General features: G+C 34.9%; 1 protein-coding gene across 1 annotated transcript; it reads left to right on the forward strand.

Annotated features, from left to right (window-relative positions):
* Nucleotides 1-1,355: 1,355 nt before the first annotated feature.
* On the forward strand, nucleotides 1,356-13,608 carry LOC106614752 (atrial natriuretic peptide receptor 1). Its single transcript, XM_036370247.2, has 16 exons — nucleotides 1,356-2,072; nucleotides 2,466-2,577; nucleotides 3,357-3,522; nucleotides 4,208-4,282; nucleotides 8,429-8,705; nucleotides 9,251-9,360; nucleotides 9,451-9,636; nucleotides 9,747-10,003; nucleotides 10,065-10,180; nucleotides 10,267-10,345; nucleotides 10,412-10,532; nucleotides 10,646-11,171; nucleotides 11,248-11,575; nucleotides 11,638-11,977; nucleotides 12,032-12,302; nucleotides 12,715-13,608. Exons 1-16 carry the CDS (start codon nucleotides 1,652-1,654, stop codon nucleotides 12,933-12,935), a joined length of 3,606 nt encoding a protein of 1,201 aa, XP_036226140.2. The 5' UTR covers nucleotides 1,356-1,651; the 3' UTR covers nucleotides 12,936-13,608.
* The last annotated feature ends 656 nt before the right edge of the window (nucleotides 13,609-14,264 follow it).

Raw genomic sequence — 14,264 nt, forward strand, 5'->3', positions numbered from 1 at the left:
CTAGGAGTAAAGCTGGGAGAAAAATGAATTAAAGTGCCAGCGTCAAAGCTTTAGAAACGGTAAACGCACGTACCGCTTTAATACTGAATTAATTTCAGATCTATTTAATTCAAAAAGCTTTATGTTAAACACTTAATGTGCTTACAAAGTGCTGAATTTAATAATGCGAAAGTAATTGAGTTGTGTCTTAACAAGAAGTGGAAAGATTTGATTTTCGGTGGTAAAATAATTAAAAGTGGAAGAGCGGAAAAAACCAAAATATCGACAATGAAACTCAAAATACATTAAAAGCTGTAAAATAACTAAGTTTAAGTGCAATGCGTTCGAAAAATAAAAAAAATTGGTTCGATAACGTTAATACATCAAAATTTTAGAACACTAAAGGACCTACGCCTGTACGAAATTGAAAATTTTTTTAAACCTGGTTTAATGTTAAAAAAGTAAATTTGAAAAAATATTAAAATGGAATAAACAAAAATGTGTTAGAATTTCGGCCAAATTGGACTAGAAGCTTTTCGAGAATAAATGATTTGGGGGAACAGATGTACCATAAATACTATTTTTTTCAGTATTTCTTTTGTGAAATTGGTTAACAAAAAATTAGAGAGAAAAATTATAATTTTGAGATAAATCTTCAATCGTTCTTTAAAATCTGTATAAAGTGTATCCTTTACACTTATCTGACAGATAAAAGGTTTCTGTTGAAAAATTTTCTCTTAAGGGTAACATCGATGTACATGCAAGTCAGAAAAAATGTTTATTTGCTATTTTTTATTTAATATATTGTATATAAAATATAAATAAAAAATATGAATTTATAGAATTTAATATACTTTAATAATTGGCGATTTGTTTAGAAAAATTTTGAATTCCCTAAATCCCGCAGCCGATCTCCAGGAGGACCTCCAAAAGGTGACTGGCGGTGAGGGAGATTTTTCTGCTTAAAGTTATCTCATATCCAAAAACCAAAACAAATTATTATTACTATAAATAAATACAGATCGAAGGATCAAAGGACTGGTAAAAATTTTGATTTTTGAAAAAGTCATATTCCTTGGAGCATTACTTGAATGTCTTTAAGATCGTGAGAAGGTCTAAGCAGGTCGTGTGTTAATTTCAAGTCGATCGGCCCAGCCATTTCGGAAATATTTTCCTCAACGACTCTGAAAACAGCGTTTCGAGAAAAACGCGTTTAAATTTTTGGGAACGGCAATATCAAGGGTTGAGGTCAATTTAAGTACTTACAGAAAAGTTCAATAGTTTTATCCACATCTAAAATAAATTTAAATACTCTCTGTGTTTCTCAAAAACTATCTCTTTTTCTCTCTCTATCCCTCTCCGATTACAACAGATCACAGGTTATCGTACAAAATATGTGAAATAATAATTGCAAATCAATCAGCGACGGACGATACAGCTACCAAAATAACTGTTTCAATAAACGTTACTCTTCGCCACACGTGTGAATGCCACAAATGTGGCGCATCACTACACCGTCCCCACCACTGTGTACCGTAGATACAGCAACATAGTCTCGCATAATCAACTCAAAACCTCCGTGACGAACACTACGCACCCCACACAACGCCACAACATCTCCTCCCCATCTCAACTCGGCTGCACTCTGCTCAGCGCCAGCGATTACTCCACCATGCACGCTTTCAATTTAGACACACACGCCACCGCCTTTGTTGCCGTGAGCGTCACTTACCTGCTGTTCGCACTGCACACCTTAGCCTACCACGTAGACACTTTGACGCCCGTCATAGGCAAAATCACAACAGCAGTAACAATATCGAAGCAAAGGCGACAAGCACCACAACAAAATCACACTGATTTGCAGGATATGCCGATCGACATTGCGGTTGATCCGAAAGCGAATGGCACTGTGGTGGCGTCGATATCGACGTCGACGTTTGCGTTAAATTCCAGTGGAATTGTCACCTTTGGCCCTGACAGCGGATATGTATACGAAGACCGACAAGGTCATGTGGTGAAGCGCGAGAACATCGAGTACGATTTGACCGGCTTGCGCGTGTACAATGTGGGGGTGTTGATGGCATCACACTTGGGTAGGTTGGAGGTAGTTTAAGCATTTATACATATATATATAAATGTATGTATAGCATAAGTGCGCTGTTTGATAATTTTGTGATTTATTTAGTACTGACGTTGAGAATTTTTTAATTTAAAAAATTTGAATTTATAATTGAAATTTTAGTTTTATAATTTAAATTTAAATTTTAAATTCCAAAATCAGAATAAAAACTGATCAAATACAATATGAATATGATGGCTCTACGCAAGTATACAAGTACGCAAGCGCAAAAAAATGTAAATTCAACAATTTTTTTTAAATTTTGAAAATATTTTTTAAATTTTTCTAAAAAAAAAATCAGTTATACACTTATGTTACAGTAAGTTTTAATCAAATATAAAACTAGCTATAAATTTTTTTATAAAAGATTCGCCTTTTGATCTGGAGCGCTGTGGACCTGCCGTGGACTTGGCATTGGATGTAATAAATAGGGAATTTTTGAAGCCGCACAAAATCAAATTGCGCAAAGTGCAAGCAAGGTGAGTGCAAGTTTTACAAAACACCAACACTGCAACACACAATTTAAGTGGGAAAGCAATAAAGTTTTACGCGCAGCGCTTTTAATCGGCGCTCGCTTTAAGAAATTAATACGGAGTGAGCTTGCCGTCAATGTCTTCAAATACAAACAAACAATTCTATATAATGTAAATGCATATAAAGCAGCGCAAATCAATTGTTACTCATACGCACCGTGGCACATTTGACTACAAATTATGCATTTCCATTTAGCTGTATATTGAGCGCTCAACTAAGGAGTGTTTTATTTACATTGCAATTGTTTTGTTGCTTTTTTATACTGAGACATGCGTAGTCCTTCGTAATTGCTGGATTATATAATTGGAAATTCGTAGTTTGTTGACATGTAGCCTTCAACAGTAAACTTGGGAGCTGCAGATCAGTTGCGATAATTGGCTTTTAATGAGAGCATTGGCTAAATGGCGTCCATAAAAGATTGCAAAAATCAGTGAATGAGTGATTTTAAAGAGATTGGAATTGAAAATAATTCTTAACTAGACTTTTTAATTTCCAAAAAGTACGAATTTTGAATTTGGGCTGGGTTGGGTTAAATGAAATAATGATGCTATTTACACGGTACTAACAATTTTTTTTATTTCTCAAGACAACTATAGCTAGATGTTTAATATAGGATACTTTTAAATTAAAAAAAAAATTTACATAAATATTTTAAGCTTTTTTGATAAATAATATTATATTTTATTAACAAATACCTCGAGTGCATATTTGCTCTCTCTTTCAGTTATCCTTCCTGTTCTGGTGCAAAGGCGCCTGGTTTGGCTGCAGACATGCATTTTAAGGACGATGTTATAGCTTTTATTGGACCTGCATGTGCATTTGCTTTAGAGCCGGTGGCACGTCTAGCTGCCTACTGGAATTCACCAATCATCACCGGTATGGGTGATCAGGTGAGCTACAACTTTTAATGAATTTTGAATTTGAAAAATTAAAATATATTTATAAAATATATATATTATATGACGAAATGAAAAATATTTATTTATGAAAAAAGTACTAAAATACGATTATGTTATGATTTCTAATTACCAAGCACGTAACTAAAGTGTTACGCATACGCACAGTATACCGTTGCAATTCGGTTCGAGTTAAATCTTTTAAATAAATAATAAAAAATATGATTTTGTCATTTTAGAACAAAATAAACATAAATATTGTAGTTTAACAAATAAAAGTCATGTAAATATATAAAAAAATAATTAATTTTTGCGAAAATTCTGATAAACAAAAAATAATATGATAACTAAGTAATACATCGATGAAATTATATATAAAAATACATGTATAACCGACGTATAGGACTAATGTCACTAGAGAGCTAGAGCCACATTTTCTTCCTTACTAAAAAGTTTATAAATTTGGAAATATTTATTTACTTGAAATTTCAATTTTTTTCTAAAATATTCTCAAGTAGCAAAAATTTAACCGCCAAAATCTTCTTATATTTCTTTTCTATTACTTTTTTTATTGTTTTATAAATTAATGCCTAAGCAAAAACCATTATTTTAAGCATTTAATAATATTTATTATTATTATTTATTATTATTATTATATTATTTATATTTACTCACACAGCCACCTTCTGATGACGAGTTAACGGTAACATCTGGCATATTAGGAAAAATTCACAAATGGAAAAATGAGAGCACGGTATGTTTTGAAGTTTAATTGTGTCTTATCACTCGATCAACACTTTAAAATATTGAAATTTTAAACAATTTAAGCATAGGTATATTTTGAGAATATAAATATTTTTTAATCTATTTTTTGTATGATACATAACATTAAACTTAAATTAATGTAAATTATATCAGCCCACTTATAATGAAAACATTCACATATGTATGCTTAAAAAATGTATATCGAAATGTATAATATATGATATGATCTGAGCTATTGGAAAATACACCACGCAAAGCTAAGTCAATCAGAAGATTTGTGCCACAACTTTATTTAGAAGTATAAACTTATAAAAATCGACTTTAAAATTTTGTATTCTATTTCTTTAAACTTCTCATGATTTTTCAATCACCCTTTATATAAACTTTTTTTTTAATAATACGCAATGCAATATAAAATATAAGTATACAGTATTACTCACATAATTGATCGTCGATTTATCGATTTTTGCGATAATTGGAAGTAATTGTTCAGTTAAAAATTCCCTTTCATAGGTTAATGTCCATAATACCTGGATAAAAAAGCGGAAATAATATCATATACAAAGGATTGAGCAGATTTTTCAACAAACAATAATGGGTAAATTGTTGCCTGGTTGATCCTCGATTCCAATGGAAACACAAAATTTAAAAAAAAAACTCGTCATTCAGTTTTTTTCATTGTGAATATCGTCAGACAAACTTTTTGCGTCGTGAACAAATAGTTGCCGAATACACACTAATTGACGTATGAAGATCAAACTTCATTTAAATATAAAATATGGTTGTACCAAACTAACCAACATTTTTTGATCATTTCTAAATTCTGATTTTTTTAAAGAAGTATGCTTTTCTAAAGTACTTTTCTATAGCACGCCCTTTAGCAACATTAAATAAATCAGCAATATTGTACCCAAACATGGTATTTGCTCACCAATACACATACATATGTACATATATGCACTTAATGATGTACGAGTATGTACGCATACGTGCTGTATGTGTTGTATTATAGCAGAATTCATTAATCGCCTTTGATTTTTATTTCGACTCCGCTACCAGTGAATTCCCAGCAGTGTGTATTGGCACATGCTGCGGCAACCGCTATTTGTGGTAATCCAAACGCAAGCGCTGTCATTGCCATGGTCAGTGTCAGTCAGCAGAAGTCCGCCAGCTGCGAGCGCTACAACTCACCAACTTGGAAGGCCACCCACTAAAACTCCGTTGACATTGACATTTTGCAATTTGTATAAAATAAAAAGCAAAAAAGCAGAAAAAAAAAGAAAATAAAAGAAAATGAGAAAGAGATAAGCAAAAAAAACAAAAGGAAGCACACTATTTGTTGTTGGGCTTTTGGAATTTGTTTCGCCGCACTTGAAATTAGTAGCGGCAAACCGTTAGTTTTACATTTGCGCACGTGTGATTGAAGAGTTGAAAAAAAAAAACAGAAAGCACATGCCTACCACCACATATATACCAGTATACACACATATACCAGCACTTGCTGTGCTTGTTGATGTTATATTGCTGGCGTACTGACACTTTCTGGCTAAGGTCACTTATAGCCAACTTGAGGCAGTAATTTCTTGTCTTCAAAGTGGACGAAGCGTTGGCTTTGCGGCCCGTCGGAATTAACTAATTTACCTTATTCAGTGGTTAGACTGAGTATTTAAGTATTTTTTAATTAATTAACTTTTTGCAGTTTCATTAGAAGTACACTGACTCAAGTAGCGTTAGGCGCTGTGGCAAGGAGGCGCTCGCTTAAAAAAGTAAAATTATGCAAAGTTATAGCCGAAAAACGATTGCATGCAAGCAAAAGTATTTATATAAGGGTGTTTTTTTTAGAGGTATAGAACTTTAAATTGCAATAAAACAACGGTGTATCATTCGATTGACATGAATTTTATTTATTCGAAAGATAATATTGTGGCATTACATTGATATGATTACATGAAATATGATTTCTAGCATATGACCGCCACGGCTGGCTCAGATGTAGTCAAATATGGACGTCCAATTTTCGATGACTTTTTCAACATTTGTGGCCATATATCGGCAATAACACGGCGAATGTTGTCCTCCAAATGGTTAAGCGTTTGTGGCTTATGCGCATAGACCAATGACTTTACATAACCACACAGAGAGTAGTCTAGCAGTTTTAAAATCACAAGATCTTGGAGGCCAGTTCACAGGTTCAAAACGTGTCTTTCAATAAATCGATTGTGGCACGAGCTGTGTGACATGTTGCGCCGTCTTGTTGGAACCACAGCTCTTGGTTGTTGAATTCAGGAATGAAAAAGTTAGTAATAATGGCTCTATACCGATCATTATTGACTGTAACGTTCAGGCCATCATCGTTTTTGAAGAAGTACGGACCAATGATTCCACCAGCTCATAAAGCGCACCAAACAGTCAGTTTTTCTGGATATAACGGTGTTTCGACATACACTTGAAGATTAGCTTCCCTCCAAATGCGGCAGTTTTGTTTGTTGACGTAGCCATTCAACCAGAAGTGCGTTTCGTCGCATCATTCATAAAATGAACGTAGTGCGCGATACGTAATCCGCACAGAACCATTGTTTTCGAAATAAAATTGCACTATTTGCAAGCGTTGTTCAGGCGTGAGTCTATTCATGATTAATTGCCAAACCAAAGTGAGAATAAATCACTTGACAACTGTTAAATCGGTCGCCATCTTGAACAGTAATGCCAACTTAAAGTTCTATACCTCAAAAAAAAGCACCCGATATATAGTATATATAATATGTATATACATGTACATAATCGTACTCATATATTTGAACTTGTATATGTAATGGAGTCTATTGCAACGCTTTGCTCAATTAAGCTGTAATTTATTCTGATTTCATTTCATTGTATGTATTTGTATTCGAGTGCTTGAAGCTGTATCAACAGGTCCTTTGTGTCGACAATAAGTGAGAAGACAAACGATTACTGTGATTATGCTAGACACGACATTTAAGCAGCCAAAAGTCATTCCATTAAATAAAGAAAAAGATTAACTGATGCTAGAGGTGGCAGCACTTTAAGCTCTGTTTAGGATTTATTACATCAATAACTGTGTTAAACATTTAATAAAAAACGTGAAATAGCAGAAAAAATAGAACAATAATATTAAATCCTTTCTCCTTTCTAACTAAGCCATAAAATCTGTGGTTTCGAAAAAACATCTAATAAAATAGTGAAGGCAGGCATATTTGGTTTTCTTTATATGTTGTGCCATGGGTTCTTTTGTTATTAATATACATATACATATCCATACATATGTAGCTTTAATATCTATGTTAAACATAACTAATTATTTAAATATATACAAAAATGGAGAATTTCACTTAAAAATGTACCAAATACCATCTTTTTAAATTTGATTCGGACTGGGCCATTAATGGTAAACATGAACCGAATCGATAATTTTTTTTTTTAATGTTTTGGTGCAAGATTTTTTTATGTAAAAATTATTTTCCCACACTCTTAAAATCACTTCATCTGGTTTTGGCATCGTTCATGTTTCAGTTTATGTTTTATTAGGATAGGATGAAGTAATTATGGATACTCGAATTACTGGCTAGAAATTCTATTCCACTTTTCCGTGAACAGTAACAACACAATTTTTCTATGATTATTCTATATTATTCACTAATTATCTAGTCAACATAAGCACTTATTTAACGAAGCTACGGATTCGACATTTCATAGAGAGAGATTCTTCTTCCAGTGTTTTGTTGTTTATATCTCTGAAAAACATTTCATTGCGATCCATTTGGGACTCATATTCTCTAAGTCAATAAAAGTACAAAGTTCTTCTATAACACCTTTTGAGTTACGAAAAATATAACAATCCTTTCGAAATATTAAGTAATTGCTTACGCCATGTAATGCAAATACTTACCAAAGTATTTCAACTGCTACCGTTTAGTTTACTTTTAATGTTCTTAAAACAAATATGAAAAATACTGGATGTGCCAGAAAGGTTCAGACACCAAAAATAATACAAACAAAGGAGAGAAAATAGGTTATATAAAAAAGAATAAAATATTGAATATTAAAAACAGAAAATACATACTGACACACAGCTTGCAGAAAAATCATAATACATAATAAAAACATCTTTTTGCAGGGCATGTTTAAAGACAAAAGCAAATATCCCACACTTACGCGCATGTCGTATTGCCAGTGTCGTCTTAAATTGGTGTTTGCTAGTATTTTTCGTCAATTTAAGTGGAAACATGTGGCATTGATCATCGACCGCTCGGACCTTTTCTCCTTAACTGTTGGCAAGAATTTGGAGTATGGACTTCGGCAAGAGGGTCTACTTAGTTTTGTACGTGAGTTGAATGGCAACGAACAAGAACCGTATGAGAATTACTTGAAAGATGCGAGCATGTATGCAAGAGGTAAATGGTATGAAAAATAACATCATTTATTTCATAATTGGCGAATTGACATGGCTAGATACCAGTTAAGTTAATATTTACTCGTATATGAATAGTGTGGTGTAAACGCCTTCTCAAATTAGGCTGTACTAATGTACGGCCTATTTTCTACCATAATATCAATTTAATATTTTTAATGAGAAGATTTTTCAATGGTGAAATACAACCCTAGATTCGCCATTGCTTGCCGAGACACGGCCGCTATTAACAAATCTTTTTTATGTTAGAAGGAGAAACCGTAAACACACATCACTGTAAAAAGTAAACACACATCAAAAATACTGTTGCATTGGCGCCTTAAGTCTCGGCATATTTCCTGAATTGGTCTATAGTTTTTGGTATTGACCTTTACTAAGAGATATGCTATTAAGATCTTCAGAAAGAAGCTCTGTAATACCAGAGAACGTAGAATTTGACTATTATTCTACGTTTTCTGTCTTCATTTAACGAATTGCTTCTAAATCGAATTAGGAATTTAAGTTGTATTTGTTCTTTGTTCATTCCAGTGGTCATTTTATCCTTGCGGGGCATGTTAGTGCGTAAATTTATGCTTGCTGCCTATACGCTAGGCATGACGAATGGCGATTGGGTGTTTCTGGACGTCGAAATATTTCAGGTAATTAATGACATTACACCTTAATTATACCTCAAAGCTCATATAGCTTTCTATATTAATTTTAATTACAATCTAATGACTATGGCTCAGAGTTCCTATTGGGGTGATCACGATTGGGAAATGGGCGATGCGTTGGATAGCCATGCACGAAAAGCCTACGAAGCGTTGTTGCGAGTCTCGCTGCTACAGCCAACTAATCCGGAGTATCAAGGCTTCGCCGATAAAGTGCGCGTAATGGCAAAAGCTTATAACTATTCCTTTAGCGATGGTGAAGAGGTGTGGCTTTTGTGAATTTATGATTATCATTAATATTTAAATATATCGTATTTAAATATCTATACACAAGCATTTGAATCATTATTTTGCGTGTCTTTGCAATTTGTTAGGTCAACTTTTTCATTGGCGCGTTTTACGATGGCGTTTACTTACTCGGCATGGCCTTTAATGAGACTCTGAGTGAGAGCGGCGATATACGCGATGGCATGGCCATAACACGTCGCATGTGGAATCGTAATTTTCATGGCATAACTGGTCATGTGCGCATAGATGATAACGGCGATCGCGATGCTGATTACTCCATATCCGATTTGGATCCAATAAATGGCAAATTTGAAGTCGTGGCGCACTATTATGGACTTCATCGGTAAGTTATCAGACTGACAGCTTTTCGTTTATACTTGTATTGATAGTGATGCTGTTAATAGAGAATATTCGGCCGTGGCTGGAAAGAAGATTCACTGGCCTGGTGGACGTGAAGGCCCACCGCCGGATGTGCCACGTTGTGGCTTTTTAGGCAACGCGCCGGAGTGTCATGGCAATGGTGAGTTTTTGGTTCGAGATCCATACATACTACAGCTGTTAATTATTAATTAAGGAACAGCAAGAAATATATTTTTATTTCCCTAGAATTAATCATCATGTATGGGACATTTGCATTCGCAATCTTTTTCGGCTTTTCCTTTTTGGTGGTTTACCTGATGTGCAAGTGAGCTTTTCAAATGTTTAAGAATATTGAAATAAATACAAAAATTAACATTAAATTATATTTTAGACAAATGAAACTGAATAATGAACTCAACAATATGTCGTGGCGAGTGCGTCCGGATGAAGTACTTCTTGAGGTGGGAAGGCTTCATGGCAGCAAAGTTGGTCTGCAAAAGCTCAATGTGGAGGTATGTACAATAACTACTATATGTAATATATTATATATAACAACATATGACATATTTTATAATCTGTCGCAAATTTTATAATCTCTTTCACATTTTTTGCTTACCTCCACCAGAACTTCTCGCTGCAACAATACGATATACATTCCGGTCGCGCTTCCATCGCCAGCTGCACCTCACTCCCACTGACGCAAGTTTTCACCACCATTGGTATTTTTAAAGGTGAGCGCGTTGCTATCAAGAAGATACACCGCAAAAAGGTCGACATTACACCAACGCTCTTGTGGGAGATCAAACAGGCGCGCGATGTTAGTCACGAGAATACCGTACGCTTTGTAGGCGCCTGCATAGATTTGCCACGCCCCACCGTGCTTATACTAACCGAATACTGTCCGAAAGGTAGCTTGAAGGATGTACTCGAAAACGAGGCAATACAATTGGATTGGAACTTTCGTATGTCACTCATACATGACATCGTTAAGGGCATGGCTTACTTACATAATAGTGATGTACAAGTGCATGGTAAATTACGCTCGTGTAATTGTCTCATTGACGGCCGCTTTGTATTGAAAATATCAGATTTCGGCTTGCGTTCGTTGACCACGCCGTCGGAGTTCGTGAAGGACCAGAACTATTTTAACAGTTAGTTTTGCCGGACTGTTTTTCAAAATGTATAGAGTCTAAAGTTTTTTATTATTTTTATTTTAATCCACACAAGAATTCCTCTGGATCGCGCCGGAATTGCTACCGCTAACCGTTCTACCTGGTAATCCGGCCACACAAAAGGGCGATGTCTACTCCTTTGCAATAATATTGGAAGAAATCGTCGTGCGTGGTGGACCCTATGAAATGATACGCCAATTCATGGATGTGCAAAATATATTGAATCGCGTTGAGGCTCATGAATCACCACCATTTCGCCCCTTTGTGGGTCAGCTCGATTGTCCACCCGATGTGCTTGATCTAATGGAAAAGTGTTGGGCTGATAATCCAGAAGACAGACCGGCATTCGCTACAATCAGATCAACGGTGCGGCTAATCATGAAGTGAGTACTAGTATATCAAAACATTATTATGACCAGATATATATTCTCTTCCAAAACTAAAGAGGCTTTTGTGAGAATCTCATGGATGACTTGTTGCGTCGCATGGAACAGTATGCCAACAATTTGGAAAGTTTGGTGGAGGAGAAGACGGAACAGCTGAGCATGGAAAAACGTCGCACCGAAGAGTTACTGTATCAAGTACTACCGAGACCGGTGGCTACACAATTGCTTGCCGGTGAAATGGTACAACCCGAACAATTCGAATGTGTGACCATATATTTCAGTGACATCGTTGGTTTTACGGCACTTTGCGCCGAAAGCGGTCCCATGGAGGTGGTCGCGTTTCTCAACGATCTCTACAGTACATTTGATCGCATTATCGGTTTCTATGATGTGTATAAGGTAAACTTTTAATCCATAAATAATCAAATGTGTTTAAATTATCGGGCTCTTAAGGTCGAAACAATTGGCGATGCTTATATGGTGGTTTCTGGTCTACCTGAACGCAATGATGATCATGCACGTGAAATTGGATTGATGTCACTCGCCATATTGGATGCTGTCAAATCGTTTACTATACGCCACAAACCGGATTATCAGCTGAAAATAAGAATCGGCATACACGCAGGTCCAGTTTGTGCAGGTGTTGTGGGTCAGAAGATGCCACATTATTGTCTGTTCGGCGATACTGTAAATACAGCCTCGCGTATGGAATCGGCAGGACTACGTAAGTTGTATACAGGTTTTAAATATAAAAGTGACGGGTTCTACATGAATTCTAACCACACAATATCTGTGGTTACTAGAAGTAACAGCTCAGTTCGATATTGAAGAACTTCAGAAAGCGATTAGCAGCATCTCAGTTGTGTCTAAAGTCGACTTTAGCGGAACATGGATAAAACAGAAATATACAGTGATGTAGCAAAATGTAAGGTATGCACGACTTGAACCCTCAATGCTAGTTCGTCTCGATGCCTCACTAATGTCCGCACTGCTGTAGGATAACTTCTACCATAACATATACAAATTTAACTGAGATGGTTCTTCCTTAGAGCACTGAGCTTATTGTTCGCTTCATAAAATACAATTCTAATGCTCCTATACAATACCTATTCTTCTTTATTATTTCTCATTTGTAGCACTGAAAATACATGTCTCTGCAGCGGCTAAAACAATTTTCGACAAATTTGGCACCTTCCAAATGGAATTACGCGGTGATGTGGAACTAAAAGGTAAGGGTACAGTGACAACTTATTGGCTTTTGGGTTGCACCGAACCGGATCCACGACCACCAACACCACAAAAGAACAATAACGGTGAGGTACCATTCCCGATACTCTTTCCAGCAATTGGGAAATAGCTCTCAGCTGCCGAAGAGCATGAATGTGCGACCTCCGAATTTTGAAATACGCTCAATTGTTCCCAGTTCAAAGTATGGGGTTATATACCCCATACATGGTATAAGCAAAATTAAGCACTTAATTGTTCGAATATCCTTATGTTGGAGAGTTGATACTTCTGTAGCTCTACTCCAATGATATATTTATTCATTTCAGTACAAGTCTCTGTGTACCTAAAATTTTGTATTATTGTGTAGTGAAATCATACATATACAATATTTCATGTTTCTACTGTTGACTGTTAAATGTACTGTAGTATTTGACTGTAAGCTTTTCAGCATTGAGCTTATCTGGACTGTGCTTTGAAGCTATAAAGAATAATAGTTGGTTAATTAGAACGCTGATTTTATTATTTATGAGCGATTATGAGTGAAATATGAAGGGTTAAAGTAAACAAATTGTGCAGTATTGTAAAATTATATAAAATTATTTAAGATATCTTTAACCAGCGAGCAAAAGCAGAAAATAAATAATATTGTTTATCCAACAATACAATAGATCGCTCAATTAGAAAGGTATATTTATAAATTGTCTTGATGCAAGATAGTGTGGAATTAAGCTAGTCAATACAAACATATATGTGAATGTATTTATGTAATGTCAATGTGCTGTGAAAAATATACAAATTTTAGATATACATATGTACGATGATGTCAATGTTGTTACAAAAATAAATAAATAAAGTATAAAACTGATAGTACAAATTGATCGTAGAACATATTTATAATAATTTAACGCTGCGTGCCAACACCACCTCTTTCTCAATCTCCATTATCCGTTCGTTTTTTTATCTTTTTTTCTTTGTCAATCTCGATTTGTTTGATAAGTTTATTATATGTATAAAATACGGTTCAGCTTTTCTTTAAGTTTAAAGTAGTATTTTACTTTATTCGATCTGTAATCGTCTGACCTATTTGGGCCCATCATTTATTAAAATGACAAAAATAGCTATACGTGATGGAAAATTTTTGAACTCAAATTCATAATCAGGACACCTCAAATACTCCCACAGATCTCTTAGCACATCATACGCCAATTTTTCCTACAGATTTGTTGAGTAGTGTTATTTATAGGTTTTCAACGTCTTTTATGAATAATCTGATTTTTGATTATGAAGAAAGTCAAGCGACCAAATCCTACTTAAATAAGTGGTGTTTTATCAAAACTAGCTCTGAGCACCCATTGAAAAAAGCATCAACTTACGAGAAGAAACTAATAGCCCATTCACATACAACTTTTCTCGCTTTGCTTGACAATACATACCCATACAATGCAAAGAAAGCAAAGGG

The sequence above is a fragment of the Bactrocera oleae genome, chromosome 4 (assembly GCF_042242935.1).
Source record: "Bactrocera oleae isolate idBacOlea1 chromosome 4, idBacOlea1, whole genome shotgun sequence".
Classification (NCBI taxonomy): domain Eukaryota; kingdom Metazoa; phylum Arthropoda; class Insecta; order Diptera; family Tephritidae; genus Bactrocera; species Bactrocera oleae.

Bases quoted from the DNA above. Each gene is read 5' to 3' on its own strand.
- LOC106614752 (XM_036370247.2), top strand. From the start codon at position 1,652: ATGCACGCTTTCAATTTAGACACACACGCCACCGCCTTTGTTGCCGTG. The intron at 9,361-9,450 runs GTAATTAATGAC...ACTATGGCTCAG, and splicing joins TGGACGTCGAAATATTTCAG to AGTTCCTATTGGGGTGATCA. The intron at 11,576-11,637 runs GTGAGTACTAGT...CCAAAACTAAAG, and splicing joins ACGGTGCGGCTAATCATGAA to AGGCTTTTGTGAGAATCTCA.